This window comes from Neodiprion virginianus, chromosome 5 (assembly GCF_021901495.1).
Source record: "Neodiprion virginianus isolate iyNeoVirg1 chromosome 5, iyNeoVirg1.1, whole genome shotgun sequence".
NCBI classification, from domain to species: Eukaryota; Metazoa; Arthropoda; class Insecta; order Hymenoptera; family Diprionidae; genus Neodiprion; species Neodiprion virginianus.
Window position 1 is genome coordinate 5,077,366 of NC_060881.1, and position 14,932 is coordinate 5,092,297.

The 14,932-nt window shown below is 39.9% G+C and overlaps 2 protein-coding genes across 2 annotated transcripts; both read left to right on the plus strand.

The window, feature by feature from the left end:
- The first annotated feature begins 1,860 nt into the window (after positions 1 to 1,860).
- On the plus strand, positions 1,861 to 7,024 carry LOC124306010 (laccase-like). Its single transcript, XM_046766104.1, has 10 exons — positions 1,861 to 2,014; positions 3,090 to 3,222; positions 3,347 to 3,631; positions 3,827 to 4,097; positions 4,179 to 4,383; positions 4,813 to 4,997; positions 5,086 to 5,293; positions 5,592 to 5,807; positions 5,895 to 6,125; positions 6,372 to 7,024. The coding sequence occupies exons 1-10, from the start codon at positions 1,912 to 1,914 to the stop codon at positions 6,524 to 6,526; spliced, it is 1,992 nt and encodes a 663-aa protein (XP_046622060.1). The 5' UTR covers positions 1,861 to 1,911; the 3' UTR covers positions 6,527 to 7,024.
- On the plus strand, positions 5,174 to 14,932 carry LOC124306012 (laccase-like). The gene is made up of 10 exons (XM_046766107.1): positions 5,174 to 5,178; positions 11,676 to 11,695; positions 11,820 to 12,104; positions 12,300 to 12,570; positions 12,652 to 12,856; positions 13,286 to 13,470; positions 13,559 to 13,766; positions 14,065 to 14,280; positions 14,368 to 14,598; positions 14,717 to 14,932. The coding sequence occupies exons 3-10, from the start codon at positions 11,845 to 11,847 to the stop codon at positions 14,869 to 14,871; spliced, it is 1,731 nt and encodes a 576-aa protein (XP_046622063.1). The 5' UTR covers positions 5,174 to 5,178; positions 11,676 to 11,695; positions 11,820 to 11,844; the 3' UTR covers positions 14,872 to 14,932.

Consider the following 14,932-nt stretch of genomic DNA (forward strand, 5'->3'; position numbering starts at 1 on the left):
TTAGTGAAAACCTTCCTTCTTACAAAATTTTGCTGACCGCTGTACTGTAATGCTATATATGACCTTCTTTCTATTTATGAAGACTAAAAAAATCATATTACAATAAAATCATTCGTATATGAAATATTTTAACATCAATTCCAATATACTTAAACTTGTTCGTCTCATACTCAGTTGAAAGTTTTCATGCCAAACACAAAAAGTGAATTTTTGTCGACCAGTGTAACCTTAGAAAGTTTCATATTCCAGAAACTTTCAAAACTCTCATCACTGTATGTTTGCAGTCCAAAGCATCTCACCGACAGTAGATAATTCTTTGCTCAAGTTATTGGCTAATTCACATCGTCATACATGTCGATGATGTTCCACTTTTGAAAATCGGTGCACAATGATTAATTCACTGTGATTTGAGGGATTGTTGATTTTTTATTTCGTCAATACTCTGGAATCACTTCACACTGCTACGGGTCGGTACCCGACGATTTATCGCGAAACGATTAGAGATTCGTTTGTTATTCACCCCGACTGTTCCTTCTTACGGGATCATAGTGCTTCCTTGAAGTTTTGGTATTTCTATAGAAAAAATTGAGTCAGTCGTATCCACGGTACTCTGGTCTCGTTGTTAGCGACGCACCCTTGACACTAGCTGGAGTGCTTTTCCACTTATAATTAGCTTATTCTTAGCTGGAATGAAAATGTGTCGATAGCCATTTTAATTCGATTGATGATGTTGTGGCGGCGCGTTTTGATGATACGACTAATATTTTAGTGGTTGAAATATAGCGTGACGAGTTGTTGATGGAATTGTCCTTGCTGTGTTACCGGTTCTGTCATTTGCTTATGTTTATACTAGTAATAAAAATATTTTCTAAATAATCCAGTTTGTCTTAGAAGCTTGAACTTATATCTCAAGAGATGTAATCTTAACACAAGAATGTTAAACAATTTATTGGTCTCTAAAATTATTTTGTAAGTACTTTTGATTGAAATATTTGAATGGAACAATGTCGTAATGAAGATCGCTGAAGGTCATGTGACTGACTTTTCCTACCGTGAGACTCGCAATTTTGAATTCAATAATACAAATAAATATCGTATCGAGATAAATTATCCGATAATTTTATCGGTGTTCACGTTACATCGAATAGTTACGTTCACCAAATTGCCGAGGCATTAAAACAGGTTATAATTTTATCGAACGCAGATTAAGTGAGATTGTACGTGATCGTTATTTCGAGTAATTATGACAAAACCGACTTTTCCTCGTGGATGATTGCCCGAATAATTGATAAAAATCACGTAATATTTTGTTCTATTGTCCTGCGAGATTTCTTCACCGTAACCAAAAAACCCTGTACAAGAAGCTACATGTCATTGTACGACATTAGTTGATGCTCAATGCGAAATACGTTTTGTGTAATCGGAATGTTCGATTGGAAAAATAAGATACTATCATTCGAAGGTTATTATGCCTGTCAAGTGACAGTCAACCTCCTATTGTGTTGAATACAACAAGACCGAGAAACGCGCTTTCCCGATACCGTCTGTAATGACATGAAAAAATACTAGGCCGATATTGGATCTGAAGCATGCTGCCTCTTATTTATTTTTTCAATTGACTTCGCATTCTGAAGGTGCGTCAAAAATATTTCAACTTATTGAGATAAATAACCACCCGTCGATGACAATACGCGTCAACCGAGACGTCATTGCGCCTGGGATGGATTTCAATGTCTATATAAGCGTGTGTACTTCACATTTGTCAAAGTCAATTTGTTACAATTCGAACAAAGTAGCCGTGTCGTTAGATTTGAAAGATCCATTATCTGCAAAATCTCTGCACCGGATCAATTCTGCAGAAGTACGGAGAACCCTAGAGCAAAGGGGTTGTCTAAGGGAGAGGACTACACCATGATTTCGATGGCTGTAAATCGATTTGCCGTCTCATTGACGTTACTTATGATCCTGGCCAGTTTTGCAAATGCTGGTCACGGTAATCGTGGATTGCATAAAGGTGGGTGGCATTCTTCAAAGGACTCAAAATACACGCGCAAACCATAATCATGCATTTCTCCTCTCATATTGGTAATTACAAATAGAGAAAAACAAAATCGGAATAGCAAAATGTTCTGTGATGTGAATATTGTCAAAAGTATCGAAATTATTTTCTGCAAGTCTGGAGACACAGAGCTGTATCAACACCTTGGTATTCTTATAAAACAAATCAAAACAAGGATGAGAGAAAACCTGGAAATGGACGAGTTGGACACTGAGTTGAAGGTCTCTGATCAGGCAAGACTCAGCAACATGTGAAATTGACATATTGCTCGGTCTCAGTGATCAGAATTGATATTGGCAATCGTTGATTGGTCGCTCGAAACAGTTTCGGATGATTCATTAGTTATTGATTTCCATTCGAGCCTCAAAGGTTTTCCGCAAGTTCTAACGATGTACTCCATTTTTAACCTACCTATGATCTTTGCAAATAAGAAAAAGATGTCATTCGATCGACGCTTCGTGAATGTACGCTCCCGTATCCCCGACATGAGAAGCCTAAGACTGCTATTATCAGTTCGAGAATTCACTGGCGCGGGATTTGTTGGTACGGCATCCACGACCACGACGGAGTACCCTATGTAAACCAATGCCCCATTGCGGTTGAGAACTCCGATCATTATCCGACGCTTTGCCAACCCGAGTACCCGGGGGCACCCTTTTTATCACAATATTAATCGAAATTGTTGATCAACACCTCGACCATGCGGTAACTGTTGTGTGTCTGATTTCTCGCAGGATATCGCGGTAAACGAAGCTTCTATTTATTCTACTTTTTTCTGAAACTTCTCCGACTTACGTCGGATGAAAAGCACGTTTTATATTATGATAAAATAAACCGAATGTAAAAATCTAGTTGATTCACCTGAATCTGCAGCGACGACCGTCCATCAAACGATGATTTTGTTACATCCTTCGATCACCAACGTAGTCGGAATGAGCATCATTTTTTCTCTCCTTCAAGCCAATGAAATTCAAAACGACACATTTCTCGGAAGTCTGATAACGCTTCGATAAATTTTGAACTATTTCAGCTTCAATCGACTATTCGAGAGGCCATGTCCAGTTATCAACGCCAATGGAATGTCTGCGACCGTGTCGGGAGAATGAACCACCTAAGATTTGCTATTATCACTTCACCCTGGAGATCTATAGTGCCCAAGGATTGTGAGTAGAAACTTGACCGAATGTTCTTTTCATAACTTCGGGTATTCTATGGTCAAAATATGTGCTGATTCTGCTGGAGACTGAAACAGCATACTTGATTTCACAAATTATGTAAATCAACCAGGGCTTGCAGCCTGTGTACTCCCAACATGACCAATGACCTGGATGACACTTGTCAATGCGTCACTGCTGACGGCGTAGAAAGAACCCTTCTAGCCGTGAACAGAATGTTACCTGGACCCTCGATTCAGGTTTGTCAGGGTGACAAGATCGTCGTTGACGTTGAGAATTTAATGCAAGGCATGGAAACCACCATTCATTGGCATGGAATATATCAGACAGGAACACCTTACCAAGATGGAGTACCTTTCGTGACTCAATGCCCTATTGCGACCGGACTGACGCACAGGTGAATCAAGAGTTATTATGAGCCAAACTGAGTCTTGGTGAATTTCACCCCAGACGTTTTTCAAACTCCTCGTAGAGTCCCTTAGTCGTAAAAATGGGCCTCATGGCAACATTCTTCATGCGAAATGAAGGTTATTTTTCAGTGACTTTTCAATATCACGAAATTTTGTATTCGCATCATCTTTCCTGCTCTTAGATATCAGTTTATGGCTACAAATCAAGGCACACACTTTTGGCACTCTCATGATGCTCTACAAAAAATGGATGGCTTATACGGTTCCTTGATCGTTCGTGAACCACCCAAATCGGATCCCAACAGCCATCTCTACGACTACGATACACCGTCGACAGTCATGGTTATTAGCGACTGGTTGCACCAAGAGGCTACTGAACATTATCCAGGACTTCTGGATACCCCGGGTCAGATCGCGGAGGCAGTATTGATACATGGAAGAGGACAGTGGATGGTAAGTAAGAATGTTCGTTAGTCGACGAACGCTCGCTCGTGTCGTTAGTTTCACTTTCATCTAAATTTCTGGTCCTTGCAGAATCAGACTAGCAAGGTTACAACCACTTCGCCACTGGCGGTGTATACAGTGAAACAGGGTAAAAGATACCGATTTAGAATGATCAATGCTTTCTGCACGGTTTGTCCTGCTGAATTAAGTTTCCAGAATCATGACATGACCGTCATCGCATCAGACGGAGAACATTTGCAGCCCGTTAGTGCTTCCGTCTTAACATCGTATGCAGGTAAGAAAAAGTTAATCAACGGCTGAAAGTCTCTCACTTAATTGGCAAAGCTGCACTGCTTCGTTTGAAATAAAAGTTTTTCTAATAGGTGTTTTCTTGCACAAACAGTACTTCAAATTATGAATTGTCTAGTTCCTTATTTTACGGTGAGTCATCGTGTTCGTTGACTTGACCAGTCCTTCCATTTTCCATCGTAGCAAACTTGTACGTAGGAGAAACTGCTATTTCTATAAGTCGTGCTTCCTTTCATTCCAAAAAACGTCTCCAAACCGAAAACTGTTGGAACAGTTTCTCAAGTGTTTCACACAGAAGAATGTCCAGCAGATGAAAATAATTCCCTCCAACTACAAAAATCTAACAAACAAACGAATGTTGAAGCAATGAATTGGAAATTCTTTGAATTAATAAGCCGTTACCATCGTTCCGTAGGAGAACGATACGATTTTATAATAGACGCCAGTCAATCAGTGGGCACCTATTGGATTCGAGTACGTGCTGTCGGGGAATGCAGTGGTCCAGCTGTTCAGCAATACGGTATTCTTCGCTACGAAGGTGGGCCTGATCTCCCCACTTCTGAACAACCACTGTACAGTCAAAGCTTTGCCCAGGGACTCGTAAGAAAATTTCCAGTTGTGTTCACGAATTCGGATACATATTACAAAGCACCAACCTCACATAATTCAACATATTTCTCAATCAAAGATCCTCAATTCGGCGAACTCAAACGTCTGTTCCACCTCGACGCAACCAATTGACGGTAATTTATGCGCGAGCGCATTTAGAAGTGCTCTTCCCGTGGACAAGGAGATTCTTAAATCGGTCCCAGACTTCAAATTCTACCTGCCATCAGGGTTCGTGATATTCCCAAATACGGAAATATTCACACCGAACACTTACCTACAATATTACGGTAGGTTCTATAACTCAACGTGATATTCGAAAGAGATTATTGCATTTCGCCTCTTGGGGCGGGCTTGAAACTACGAATTTGAAAAGTACCGAAAGCGGCAAATTCCAAATTTTTTTTCTGCCGAAACCTAATACAAACTTGTTTCGTCAAAGTTTGATTTCTTAACATCAAGTTTTCTCACCGAATAATTTACAAATCGGCGTTTCCGTAACTTTGACCCCGCCTGGTCTCTCAATTAAATCACTTCGTGAAAATCCGAATACTCGAGAGCTCCCCTTACAAAACGTATTTTTCGCAGTTCCCCCATCACGTGCTGCCTTCGCATCAGTTATTAACAACATCTCGTTCGTTTCTCCGCCCGCACCACTGATTTCCCAGCGTAACGACATTCCCTTGGAATTAATCTGCAATGGAGAAAATCTCCCCAAAAATTGTGATGGGTCTCATTGCGCCTGCACACATGTCCTGAGCGTACCCTTGAATGCCGTTGTCGAAATCGTCTTCTGTGACGCAGGTATCGAATCGAATTCGATTTATTTTACCCTAAGGGTGCAACGACCAGCTAGTTTTCACTTATTATTTTCACGTTTGAACATTGCAGCTCCGCAGTCCGGTGTCTCCCATCCATTTCATTTACACGGGAACGCCTTCCGCATCATTGGCATGGGTGCATCCGCCGACCCAAGCGTCACGGTACTGAATGCGACAACCATTCGTGATCTCGACAGGAGGGGTCTTCTGGTTAGGAACTTTGATCAGCCTCCTGCCAAAGATACCGCCATAATACCTTCTAACGGATACTTGATTACGAGATTCCTTGCTAATAATCCTGGTAAGTTATACTAAACGATATTCCACGTTTGTCCTGGTAGTCAAAGTGGCGTTTGATCTCAGATGATCACCTACTAACTAACTACTAATTACCTACTAATTATCTTGTCTCTCATCAGGCTACTGGCTATACCACTGCCATTTCGTCGATTACTAAACGATTTGTCACGTTTGTCCTGGTAGTCAAAGTGACGTTTGATCTCAGATGATCACCTACCAACTAAGCGATTATTCTGTCTTTCATCAGGCTACTGGCTATACCACTGCCATTTCGTGTTCCACTCGACCACCGGCATGGAGGTTGTCATACAAGTCGGTGATGTGATGGATATTCCACCAGTCCCACAAAACTTCCCCACTTGCGGGGACTACTTGCCGAAAATATCGCCTATCAGCAAATAACAACTTTGAACGTAGAATTTATTGCTTGACTATTGGATCCTAGGTTCCAATTATAATTTAGAAAAATGGACGTCAACCTCCTGGGAGGATCGTCGATGCTATTGGTCCGGGATAGAATTATGTGGACTCATGTTTGGCAGATATCGTATCATTCAGTATGGTTATCTTCAAACTACTACTGCACTTCTATTTCTACCTTCTTTCAGATAAAGTCAGATAAACAAACTTATTTACGATTATAAACTCGTTTTGAATGTCGAATTCAATGGATAAATAGGGTAACACAAATATTCTGAAGAATCCTAAACCCTCCGTAAAAGAAGTACTCCGCATCGAAATAATAGTGAGTCTTGAAAGAGAAATAAAAAAATTGTTCGGACTCTTATTAGCCCACAAAAAGTTTCTGAATGATTTCCAAATTTCTTCAATCGAACGGTTTCGAGATACGATTTTTCTCCCAAATTACGTTTTTTAGAAAAACACATTTTTGAGTGGATGTAGCGTAAACATTTGAGATCTGAAAATAAAATCTAATCGAAATAATATATCTACTCACTTTGGTTCGAAGTTTGATTAAAAAAATGACTCTCTCGACTCGACATGAAATCGTTTTCACTCTTCTCCGAAAACTCGGGGCATATTGTCTTGGGTCTCAAACTATTCGTAACGAATGCACCTTCTTATGATAAAAATTTGATTCGTACGGAAGCCTAGACTTTCAATACAAACAAATGAGATGATCTGATCAGTAAACTATCACGAAACCAAGTTGAATATCTCGTTGAGAAAATCGCAATTTACTTTGAAATTGAACCATCAGAAAACAAGCTATTGCGCACGCAGTACATGAGATATTTTTTCATCTAGCTTGTCACTGAAACGTGAACAAGAAGTATATTCAAGAGTACCTATAACCATCATACTACGGTGAAAAACTTTTTTATAAGTCCAGTCTATGAGATTCATTTTTTCAATCTATTGATAAGATATAAGGTCAATTGCGAGAAAGGTGGGAAAAGCACAAATTATAGAACGAGATTGGAATTATCAGAATGGACTCATCAAGAACGTCGAAACCAGAAGAGAGAAATTTTAACGAATAAGATTTCTAACTACAATTGTACAATTTATATTAGTCATGCTTGATAGCGGGAGCCATATTAGCGCGTATGAAAAATGTGAACAAATGGTATCATTTACAGTAAGTAGTTTGATAGAGAGGCCTTTGTTTAATCTGAAATGTGTATGAAAATCATAAATTGGACACCGACGTATTCATACCAAAGCAGTAACTTGTGTAAAGTCAAATGAGTATAACAATAATAATTTGTATAAAGAAAACTGCGTATCAGGAGGACAAACGGTATAAAGACAATTGGCACGAGCGCAAATGTGTATAAAGACAAAATTGTACAAACACAAAACGAGGATTACAGATCTAGAAATAAGCGAAATAACGGTACGATAAAGTGGCTCACAGCTTCCAACGTTTCAATAAACTTAAATTCGAATTCACGCAAAACATTAAGGTGTTTCAATCATGAAATATAAACTATTCATAAACTCGCATTCAAGACTGACTGTTTTGTTAAATTAAGGCAAAGATACGATATGGAACGTCAGCTCAAATGCAGTGGCATCCGTCATATTGAAATGCATGTGACTGGACGATCAATCGGTTACAAGGGCCTTGATTAATGACATAATAATATTATATGATCAGTGATAAACAGATGAATATTTTCACCACAATTTTTTACGATCTTCAAGGAAAATCAAATTGTAGTAGCTGTTGATCTCTTGATTTTACCAGAATCAAACCCTGAGTAACTGTTCTGATCACACGAGTTTTCTTTTCGGATTACAGATGCCATAACACAAAAACTAGACCTGATCGAATCAAAATAAATATAGTTCCATAAAAAAGGTAGATAGGTATTTCAAAATTAGTGAAAACCTTCCTTCTTACAAAATTTTGCTGACCGCTGTACTGTAATGCTATATATGACCTTCTTTCTATTTATGAAGACTAAAAAAATCATATTACAATAAAATCATTCGTATATGAAATATTTTAACATCAATTCCAATATACTTAAACTTGTTCGTCTCATACTCAGTTGAAAGTTTTCATGCCAAACACAAAAAGTGAATTTTTGTCGACCAGTGTAACCTTAGAAAGTTTCATATTCCAGAAACTTTCAAAACTCTCATCACTGTATGTTTGCAGTCCAAAGCATCTCACCGACAGTAGATAATTCTTTGCTCAAGTTATTGGCTAATTCACATCGTCATACATGTCGATGATGTTCCACTTTTGAAAATCGGTGCACAATGATTAATTCACTGTGATTTGAGAGATTGTTGATTTTTTATTTCGTCAATACTCTGGAATCACTTCACACTGCTACGGGTCGGTACCCGACGATTTATCGCGAAACGATTAGAGATTCGTTTGTTATTCACCCCGACTGTTCCTTCTTACGGGATCATAGTGCTTCCTTGAAGTTTTGGTATTTCTATAGAAAAAATTGAGTCAGTCGTATCCACGGTACTCTGGTCTCGTTGTTAGCGACGCACCCTTGACACTAGCTGGAGTGCTTTTCCACTTATAATTAGCTTATTCTTAGCTGGAATGAAAATGTGTCGATAGCCATTTTAATTCGATTGATGATGTTGTGGCGGCGCGTTTTGATGATACGACTAATATTTTAGTGGTTGAAATATAGCGTGACGAGTTGTTGATGGAATTGTCCTTGCTGTGTTACCGGTTCTGTCATTTGCTTATGTTTATACTAGTAATAAAAATATTTTCTAAATAATCCAGTTTGTCTTAGAAGCTTGAACTTATATCTCAAGAGATGTAATCTTAACACAAGAATGTTAAACAATTTATTGGTCTCTAAAATTATTTTGTAAGTACTTTTGATTGAAATATTTGAATGGAACAATGTCGTAATGAAGATCGCTGAAGGTCATGTGACTGACTTTTCCTACCGTGAGACTCGCAATTTTGAATTCAATAATACAAATAAATATCGTATCGAGATAAATTATCAGATAATTTTATCGGTGTTCACGTTACATCGAATAGTTACGTTTACCACATTCCCGAGGCATTAAAACAGGTTAAAATTTTATCGATCGCAGACAAGGTGAGATTGTACGTGATCGTTATTTCGAGCAACTCTGACAAAACCGACTTTTCCTCGTGGATGAATGCCTGAATTATTGATAAAAATCACGTAATATTTTGTTCTATTGTCCTGCGAGATCTCTTCATCGTAACCAAATAACTCTGTACAAGAAGTTTCATGTCATTGTACGACCTTAGTCAACGCTCAATACGAAATGAGTTTCGTGTAATCGAATTGTTCGATTGGAAAAATAAGATACTATTATTCGAAGGTTATTATGCCTGTCAAGTGACAGTCAACCTCCTATTATGATGACTACAACAAAACCGAGAAAGGCGCCTTCCCGACACCGTCTGTAATGATATGAAAAAATACCAGGCCGATATTGGATCTGAAGCATGCTGCCCCTTATTTATTTTTTCAATTGACTTCGTATTCTGAAGGTGCGTCAAAAATATTTCGACTTATTAACAATAATAATCACCCGTCGATGACAATACGCGTCAATCGAGACGTCGTTGCGCCTGGGATAAAATTGAATGCCTATATAAGCGTGTGTACTTCACATTTGTCAAAGTAAATTTGTTACAATTCGGACAAAGTAGCAGTGTTGTTAAATTTGGAAGATCCATTATCTGCAAAATCTCTGCGCCGGATCAATTCTGCAGAACTACGGAGAACCCTTGAGCAAAGGGGTTGTCTGAAGGAGAGGACAACACCATGATTTCGATGGCTGTAAATCGATTTGCCGTCTTATTGACGTTACTTATAATCCTGGCCAGTTTTGCAAATGCTCGTCACGGTCATCGTCGAATGTATAAAGGTGGGTGGCATTCTTTAAAGGACTCAAAATACACCCGCAAACCATAATCATGCATTACTCCTCTCATATTGGTAATTACAAATAGAGAAAAACAAAATCGGAATAGCAAAATGTTGTTTGATGTGAATGTTGTCAAAAGTATCAAAATTATTCTCTACAAGTCTGGAGACACAGAGCTGTATCAACACCTTGGTATTTTTATGAAACAAATCAAAACAAGGATGAGAGAAAACCTGGAAATGGACGAGTTGGACACTGAGTTGAAGGTCTCTGATCAGGCAAGACTCAGCAACATGTGAAATTGACATATTGCTCGGTCTCAGTGATCAGAATTGATATTGGCAATCGTTGATTGGTCGCTCGAAACAGTTTCGGATGATTCATTAGTTATTGATTTCCATTCGAGCCACAAAGGTTTTCCGTAAGTTCTAACGATGTACTCCATTTTTAACCTACCTATGATCTTTGCAAATAAGAAAAAGATGTCATTCGATCGACGCTTCGTGAATGTACGCTCCCGTATCCCCGACATGAGAAGCCTAAGACCTGCTATTATCAGTTCGAGAATTCACTGGCGCGGGATTTGTTGGTACGGCATCCACGACCACGACGGAGTACCCTATGTAAACCAATGCCCCATTGCGGTTGAGAACTCCGATCATTATCCGACGCTTTGCCAACCCGAGTACCCGGGGGCACCCTTTTTATCACAATATTAATCAAAATTGTTGATCAACACCTCGACCATGCGGTAACTGTTGTGTGTCTGATTTCTCGCAGGATATCGCGGTAAACGAGACTTCTATTTATTCTACTTTTTTCTGAAACTTCTCCGACTTACGTCGGATGACAAGCACGTTTTATATTATGATAAAATGAACCGAATGTAAAAATCTAGTTGATTCACCTGAATCTGCAGCGACGACCGTTCATCAAACGATTATTTTGTTACATCCTTCGATCACCAACGTAGTCGAAGTTAGCATCATTTTTTCTCTACTTCAAGCCAATGAAATTCAAAACGGAATATTTTTCGGAAGTCTGATAACGCTTCGATAAATTTTGAACTATTTCAGCTCCAATCGACTGTTCGAGAGGCCATGTCCAGTTATCAACGCCAATGGAATGTCTGCGACCGTGTCGGGAGAACGAACCACCTAAGATTTGCTACTACCACTTCACTCTGGAGATCTATAGTGCCCAAGGATTGTGAGTAGAAACTTGACCGAATCTTTTTTTCATAACTTCGGGTATTCTTCGGTCAAAACATGTGCTGATTTTGCTGGAGACTGGAACAGCATACTTGATTTCACAAATTATGTAAATCAACCAGGGCTTGCAGCCTGTGTACTCCCAACATGACGAATGACCTGGATTACACTTGTCAATGCGTCACTGCTGACGGCATGGAAAGAACCATTCTAGCCGTGAACAGAATGTTACCTGGACCCTCGATTCAGGTTTGTCAGGGTGACAAGATCGTCGTTGACGTTGTGAATTCAATGCGAGGCGTGGAAACCACCATTCATTGGCATGGAATATATCAGACTGGAACACCTTACCAAGATGGAGTACCTTTCGTGACTCAATGCCCTATTGCGACCGGACTGACGCACAGGTGAATCAAGAGTTATCATGAGCCAAACTGAGTCTGGGTGAATTTCACCCCAGACGTTTTTCAAACTCCTCGTAGAGTCCCTTAGTCGTAAAAATGGGCCTCATGGCAACATTCTTCATGCGAAATGAAGGTTATTTTTCAGTGACTTTTTAATATCACGAAATTTTGTATTCGCATCATCTTTCCTGCTCTTAGATATCAGTTTATGGCTACAAATCAAGGCACACACTTTTGGCACTCTCATGATGCTCTACAAAAAATGGATGGCTTATACGGTTCCTTGATCGTTCGTGAACCACCCAAATCGGATCCCAACAGCCATCTCTACGACTACGATACACCGTCGACAGTCATGGTTATTAGCGACTGGTTGCACCAAGAGGCTACTGAACATTATCCAGGACTTCTGGATACCCCGGGTCAGATGGCGGAGGCAGTATTGATACATGGAAGAGGACAGTGGATGGTAAGTAAGAATGTTCGTTAGTCGACGAACGCTCGCTCGTGTCGTTAGTTTCACTTTCATCTAAATTTCTGGTCCTTGTAGAATCAGACTAGCAAGGTTACAACCACTTCGCCACTGGCGGTGTATACAGTGAAACAGGGTAAAAGATACCGATTTAGAATGATCAATGCTTTCTGCACGGTTTGTCCTGCTGAATTAAGTTTCCAGAATCATGACATGACCGTCATCGCATCAGACGGAGAACATTTGCAGCCCGTTAGTGCTTCCGTCTTAACATCGTATGCAGGTAAGAAAAAGTTAATCAACGGCTGAAAGTCTCTCACTTAATTGGCAAAGCTGCACTGCTTCGTTTGAAATAAAAGTTTTTCTAATAGGTGTTTTCTTGCACAAACAGTACTTCAAATTATGAATTGTCTAGTTCCTTATTTTACGGTGAGTCATCGTGTTCGTTGACTTGACCAGTCCTTCCATTTTCCATCGTAGCAAACTTGTACGTAGGAGAAACTGCTATTTCTATAAGTCGTGCTTCCTTTCATTCCAAAAAACGTCTCCAAACCGAAAACTGTTGGAACAGTTTCTCAAGTGTTTCACACAGAAGAATGTCCAGCAGATGAAAATAATTCCCTCCAACTACAAAAATCTAACAAACAAACGAATGTTGAAGCAATGAATTGGAAATTCTTTGAATTAATAAGCCGTTACCATCGTTCCGTAGGAGAACGATACGATTTTATAATAGACGCCAGTCAATCAGTGGGCACCTATTGGATTCGAGTACGTGCTGTCGGGGAATGCAGTGGTCCAGCTGTTCAGCAATACGGTATTCTTCGCTACGAAGGTGGGCCTGATCTCCCCACTTCTGAACAACCACTGTACAGTCAAAGCTTTGCCCAGGGACTCGTAAGAAAATTTCCAGTTGTGTTCACGAATTCGGATACATATTACAAAGCACCAACCTCACATAATTCAACATATTTCTCAATCAAAGATCCTCAATTCGGCGAACTCAAACGTCTGTTCCACCTCGACGCAACCAATTGACGGTAATTTATGCGCGAGCGCATTTAGAAGTGCTCTTCCCGTGGACAAGGAGATTCTTAAATCGGTCCCAGACTTCAAATTCTACCTGCCATCAGGGTTCGTGATATTCCCAAATACGGAAATATTCACACCGAACACTTACCTACAATATTACGGTAGGTTCTATAACTCAACGTGATATTCGAAAGAGATTATTGCATTTCGCCTCTTGGGGCGGGCTTGAAACTACGAATTTGAAAAGTACCGAAAGCGGCAAATTCCAAATTTTTTTTCTGCCGAAACCTAATACAAACTTGTTTCGTCAAAGTTTGATTTCTTAACATCAAGTTTTCTCACCGAATAATTTACAAATCGGCGTTTCCGTAACTTTGACCCCGCCTGGTCTCTCAATTAAATCACTTCGTGAAAATCCGAATACTCGAGAGCTCCCCTTACAAAACGTATTTTTCGCAGTTCCCCCATCACGTGCTGCCTTCGCATCAGTTATTAACAACATCTCGTTCGTTTCTCCGCCCGCACCACTGATTTCCCAGCGTAACGACATTCCCTTGGAATTAATCTGCAATGGAGAAAATCTCCCCAAAAATTGTGATGGGTCTCATTGCGCCTGCACACATGTCCTGAGCGTACCCTTGAATGCCGTTGTCGAAATCGTCTTCTGTGACGCAGGTATCGAATCGAATTCGATTTATTTTACCCTAAGGGTGCAACGACCAGCTAGTTTTCACTTATTATTTTCACGTTTGAACATTGCAGCTCCGCAGTCCGGTGTCTCCCATCCATTTCATTTACACGGAAACGCCTTCCGCATCATTGGCATGGGTGCATCCGCCGACCCAAGCGTCACGGTACTGAATGCGACAACCATTCGTGATCTCGACAGGAGGGGTCTTCTGGTTAGGAACTTTGATCAGCCTCCTGCCAAAGATACCGCCATAATACCTTCTAACGGATACTTGATTACGAGATTCCTTGCTAATAATCCTGGTAAGTTATACTAAACGATATTCCACGTTTGTCCTGGTAGTCAAAGTGGCGTTTGATCTCAGATGATCACCTACTAACTAACTACTAATTACCTACTAATTATCTTGTCTCTCATCAGGCTACTGGCTATACCACTGCCATTTCGTCTTCCACTCGATCACCGGCATGGAGGTTGTCATACAAGTCGGTGATGTGATAGATATTCCACCAGTCCCACAAAACTTCCCCACTTGCGGGGACTACTTGCCGAAAATATCGCCTATCAGAAAATAACAACTTTGAACGTAGAATTTATTGTTTGACTATTGGATCGTAGGTTCCAATTATAATTTAG

What these genes read in the sequence shown, in the direction of transcription:
- LOC124306010 (XM_046766104.1), top strand. Translation starts at nt 1,912, where the DNA reads ATGATTTCGATGGCTGTAAATCGATTTGCCGTCTCATTGACGTTACTT. An exon ending in GCGACCGGACTGACGCACAG is followed by an intron (nt 3,632 to 3,826) that starts GTGAATCAAGAG and finishes TCCTGCTCTTAG; the next exon opens with ATATCAGTTTATGGCTACAA. An exon ending in AAAGCTTTGCCCAGGGACTC is followed by an intron (nt 4,998 to 5,085) that starts GTAAGAAAATTT and finishes TCTCAATCAAAG; the next exon opens with ATCCTCAATTCGGCGAACTC.
- LOC124306012 (XM_046766107.1), top strand. Translation starts at nt 11,845, where the DNA reads ATGACGAATGACCTGGATTACACTTGTCAATGCGTCACTGCTGACGGC. An exon ending in GCGACCGGACTGACGCACAG is followed by an intron (nt 12,105 to 12,299) that starts GTGAATCAAGAG and finishes TCCTGCTCTTAG; the next exon opens with ATATCAGTTTATGGCTACAA. An exon ending in ATTCCTTGCTAATAATCCTG is followed by an intron (nt 14,599 to 14,716) that starts GTAAGTTATACT and finishes GTCTCTCATCAG; the next exon opens with GCTACTGGCTATACCACTGC.